General features: G+C 33.2%; 1 protein-coding gene across 1 annotated transcript; it reads right to left on the bottom strand.

Annotated features, from left to right (window-relative positions):
* Positions 1–756: 756 nt before the first annotated feature.
* On the bottom strand, positions 757–3,639 carry LOC141714135 (uncharacterized). Its single transcript, XM_074517673.1, has 8 exons — positions 3,513–3,639; positions 3,251–3,361; positions 3,000–3,032; positions 2,874–2,930; positions 2,721–2,795; positions 1,789–2,625; positions 1,371–1,580; positions 757–1,013 (listed from the first exon to the last, which is right to left on the bottom strand). The coding sequence occupies exons 1-8, from the start codon at positions 3,637–3,639 to the stop codon at positions 757–759; spliced, it is 1,707 nt and encodes a 568-aa protein (XP_074373774.1).
* Positions 3,640–4,658: the final 1,019 nt, after the last annotated feature.

Here is a 4,658-nt window from a genome sequence, read left to right as displayed (position 1 = left end):
ATCAGTTGTAAGTTAAATAAGTCGGGATTTGGTACGATGTAATAAATTAAGGTTGTGGCTTGTTTTCATACTTTAACCTGTTGCGATCCGTGGTTTTGTGAAGTAGGGTCATTATAAATAATATTTCTTATACATGTATATGTATATTGTGTATGTGGTGTGGACCCCAAACTTCTGACCCGGGTTTGGAGGGCGCTACAGACTGTGTTTATTTTTTTCATGACGAACTACTCTTTCTAGCAACTTATTCTCCGTAAAGGTACAACTTCTCTCACCAGGCATATGAAAAGATAAACGAAGCACTGAAATAGACCTGTAATGTATAGGAAAACCAAATATACGATAGGCAGCTTCAGAGGCACAAATGTATCTACCATCAAAATATGCATTAATTTCATCGATCGGGGCTTCCTCATCAACTGCAGAAGATTTAATTTGACTGGTAATTTCTACTGTACAATGATCATGACCTTTGAAGGAGTATTTGAAAAGATACTTTAAACTACGTGCATGACAACAAATCTCTACATTCATGTGACATTGAAATTTGACTAATAAATCTCTATTATAAGGGACCACCCACTGATTGTCAAGATTTATTTTTCCTTTGCTTACAGTGATTCCGGTATTACGACGACGATATATTGGGAATCCAGACTGATCAAAATATGTTTCCCGACAATACTTGGAATTGATGGAAAAATATTAAATAACAGGAAGCAACAACACTAATCATGTTCAAATCCAAATTAAAACTCACTTTTTAGGAAAATGCTTGGTACACCGACAATTGTTCATGCATGGAGACTTGGTGTTTTGGAGGTCACAAGGCCCATGAATCATCAAAGTTTTTACAGCTTCATAACCAACTGGATCAGTGATAGGATCGGGAATTTCAGCACTTACAAAATGATCGACATTAGATGACAGCTTCTTCTTCGATTCAGAAACAAGCCAAATTAACATATGGACGTGAGGGAGTCCGCACTTCTGAAATTCTACAACATACATTACTGCAATAAAAAATAAGTATAACTTGTTTAGTATTTAATATTGTAGTTTGGAGAAAGTCAGGTATATTAATCAAAGTAAATTTGTTAGAAATTACTGACCACCAATGCAAGTGCCAAAATACTTCTTCTACCTTATATCATCTAATAATTGTTCTAGTTTGAGATGAAACACACGTGCAATTACATCAGGACAGTCTCGAGCATCACATCCATGCATGATTTTCATCATTTGAAGGATTTCGTCCCATAAAGGGTTAGTAGTCATGGTCAGAAAGATGTCAGGGTGACCAGGGTGACCTACTGCACGACAAACAGCTAGGGCATCTTAAAAATTTTGTTGCATGTATCGTCTTCAACCAAGAAAGTTTGCTGGCAATACAAATCCCTTTCCAACATTAAAGGTATCAGTGGTTCCACTAACTACCTTCTTCGCAATAGATTTATAAAGATCACTCCTAAGATTAGTTTGGTGAGTTCTCAACCACCACAATCTCGCTTGCTCAAAGCATGAAAAAGTATCTACAACATACTGCTGATAGAGACGACCTGCTAAGCGAACATGAAGACCTAAACAATTTAATGGTATTCATTTATTAGCAAACAGATGAATGAGGACTACAGATCGGAAAAAATTATAACCCTTTCAAGATTTAGAAAAAATACCTTCATTTTTCCGATATTGTAGTCGATATGCATAATATTCTTTCATGGTTATTCTCTTTCTTTTTTTTTGTTTGTGTTTCAGAATCTACATACGAAATTTCATTATGGTAACCATCTTCCCCAAGAGGAAAGAGTAGAGGATACTGTAGAGCCATGAGCGACGGGTGAATGCTTGAAATATGTTCAAGCGGTTTGTCACACTTCTGCATTATAATGTCTTTCAAATCATCATTTATCTTCTTCTCAACAATAATATCTTTATCACCTACTGTGGTATCGATTTCACCAACCATCACGCAAGCAACTTCGTCCGACAGACCTATGAGATTCTTACGACCATTCTCAGCACGACAGATTTTCAATTTAATTTTTAAATCTCTAACAGGCTGCTCCTTGAACCTATCCCGGGCGTAACAAAATTTCTTAACCAACTGATTACTTTCATCTAATATATGTACCAACCCTTCTACAATTTCAGCGTCAATAGGTTCACCATCATCAACTTTGACCCATTTCATGCGATTATCAACCTCGTGCTCTGTGTCATAAATATAGAGTTGACAGAATTTTGGATCATCACCTTCGTCTGGTATAAGTAAGCCAAAAATATGGTGGTTCTGGCCATTGAGCCGATAAACATATGGAGCTCTGCCACAATTTATAGAGTGATCTACCTTACCACCCATTGATGTGAATGCAAAAATGGCATTATACAAACGGATATTTCTTTTGAAATTAAAGCTCTTTCGACGGTGACTATACAAATGAATTAAGTATGTACGAGTTGCTGGGATGGGTGGAAGTTTAATCTGACCTTGACTACAACACAGGCTAAACTTGGGAGTACCTTTAGTCACATCCTTATTTGATCTTTCCTCTTTCCACATAACAGCTCCACATTTAAAACACGTTTCGGTTGGAGGACCCAAAGTTGAATAACCTTTTGGAACTGCAGCAAAATATGATATGGTAATTGACTATTCTACAAAAAGACCAATATGACAAATGATATAAATGACCGGAAGATATAATTACAGAAAATACCTGGTTTATTAAGTTTCTCAGAGTTTTCCAAATTTTTCTCAAAATTTATATCATCTTTTTCATCAGAATGACAGTCTGAAATAAATAAATAGAGGATATAAACTGAGACAATATTTAACCATTTTGGAATATAAAATTTGAATAAAAAAGTACCATCATCCCAGAACAGTTCACCCTCTTCCGCTTGAAAATCAGCAATTATGGAATTCTCTAAAAATCAATTTTATAGGTAAGTACGAATAAAAATTAAATGGACATTATATTAATGTTTCCCAATACCTGAAGAATCAAAGTCAGTTCCATCATCCATGCCTTCAAACAACCGCAATGACATAGAAGACTTAACCGTAGAGTCTATCCTTTTACCGTGTTTGAGCTAAATTTCTTGATTGACAGTGGTACAACCACAAACAGTACGGGGTTCTTTTATTCCAGGATTGTTTGAATCTTACAAACAAACATTACAAATCATTATTTTAAAAATGATATTTTCCAGATATGAATATAAATGATAATTTTCAGCAATGTACCTTGGATAAATTTGTTAGAAATATCACTTAGAGGTGACCTTAAATTAGTTGAAGTAGTGGTTTGATTAGTTGACATTCTATTGCCTGAAACATGAGTACCTCGGAAAACACCTGGAATGTGATGCAGTTCGAAATAGTTACTATGATTATACTACTCAAAGTACAGACTTATTGGTTGTTGTCATTAGTTAACTCGAACTAACAAAACTATAACACCATTTATTAAATTATTTATTCAAAATTACAGTCCTCAGAATTGTACCGTGGCTGGATTTGTTTGTTATATCACTGAGAGGTGCCCTATAGTTAGTTGCAATTACGCTTGACCCAGAAGGAATGGATCCTTCATTATTGTTTGGCGGCGTAGGAGTGGCTTCCTTCAGTGACATTCTATTGCCTGAAAGCGGAGTACTTCGGAACATACCTGCAATGTAACCAATTCTGACTTTAAAGTAGAATCTCTAACAATTTAAAAACACTTCAAACAGGATACAAAAATCATTATCACTGAGCTTATGATTACTGAAATGTGATACTGGCGAGGGACCAAAATCTGCAGTTAATCCTACAAAATTTTAGGTTTATCAAGAAATGATAACTTCTTTGTAAACTATCAACACAATATATAAGTAATGGATATTTACCGGGTTTCAATTTGTCTGGCATCTCAACTTTCCTAACCTTTCTGGGAGGGGAAGCTAAATCACGACAAACAAACGAAATGATTACATTAAGACAAACACAACAAATTAAAAATAATCATCTACTTTGTGACTCTGTTAACTACTGAGATATTAGGTATCTCAGATCTCAGATCATCTATATTATTACTAAGTTCACTACTAACTTAAAATTAACTTACTTAATTTAAAAAGATAAAAATTGCATAATTAAGTCAGAATCACTTGCAATCATAATATACAATAATCTAAAATTTACACTATTGTTAATATAAAAGTTGATTTTAATGAAAAATGTTAGTTTTTGAATTTAAACGTATGTATGCATGAAAAAATGTCAGTTTTTTATTTACACCACGGTTACCAAAGACTTAATGTGTGTGTTGTATTTTACATTTCTTAGTAAATTACGATGGTCTCAATTATTTATATACTAAATATCTTATTTATGTACATTTTTAATCACTATTAACATGACAAATGATTACTTAAATAACATGCATTTATAATTATTCAAACATTAAAATTATGTAATAAATAAATTGCAATAATTTATATATGGTATTCATACTATCACTGAAAAATAATTTATATCTAATTTTTACGCAATTGAGTATCAATCATGGTTGTAACATAAAAATAAATTATATATTATAAAGACTTATTATTGATATTCATGATTTTGTTTCAAGGATCCGAAGGAAAAATTATAATTATATCGTTATTTA

The sequence above is a fragment of the Apium graveolens genome, chromosome 3 (genome assembly GCF_009905375.1).
Source record: "Apium graveolens cultivar Ventura chromosome 3, ASM990537v1, whole genome shotgun sequence".
NCBI lineage: Eukaryota > Viridiplantae > Streptophyta > Magnoliopsida > Apiales > Apiaceae > Apium > Apium graveolens.
The sequence above is the reverse complement of the archived record's forward strand: the minus strand, read 5'-3'. Positions and strand labels throughout refer to the sequence as shown.

Excerpts from the sequence above, each read along its gene's own strand:
- LOC141714135 (XM_074517673.1), bottom strand. The coding sequence starts at position 3,639 with ATGTCACTGAAGGAAGCCACTCCTACGCCGCCAAACAATAATGAAGGA. Across the intron at positions 3,033-3,250 it reads TTCTAACAAATTTATCCAAG|GCATGGATGATGGAACTGAC; the intron begins GTACATTGCTGA and ends GGTTGTTTGAAG. Across the intron at positions 1,581-1,788 it reads CTTTCCTCTTGGGGAAGATG|GTCTTCATGTTCGCTTAGCA; the intron begins GTTACCATAATG and ends TAAATTGTTTAG.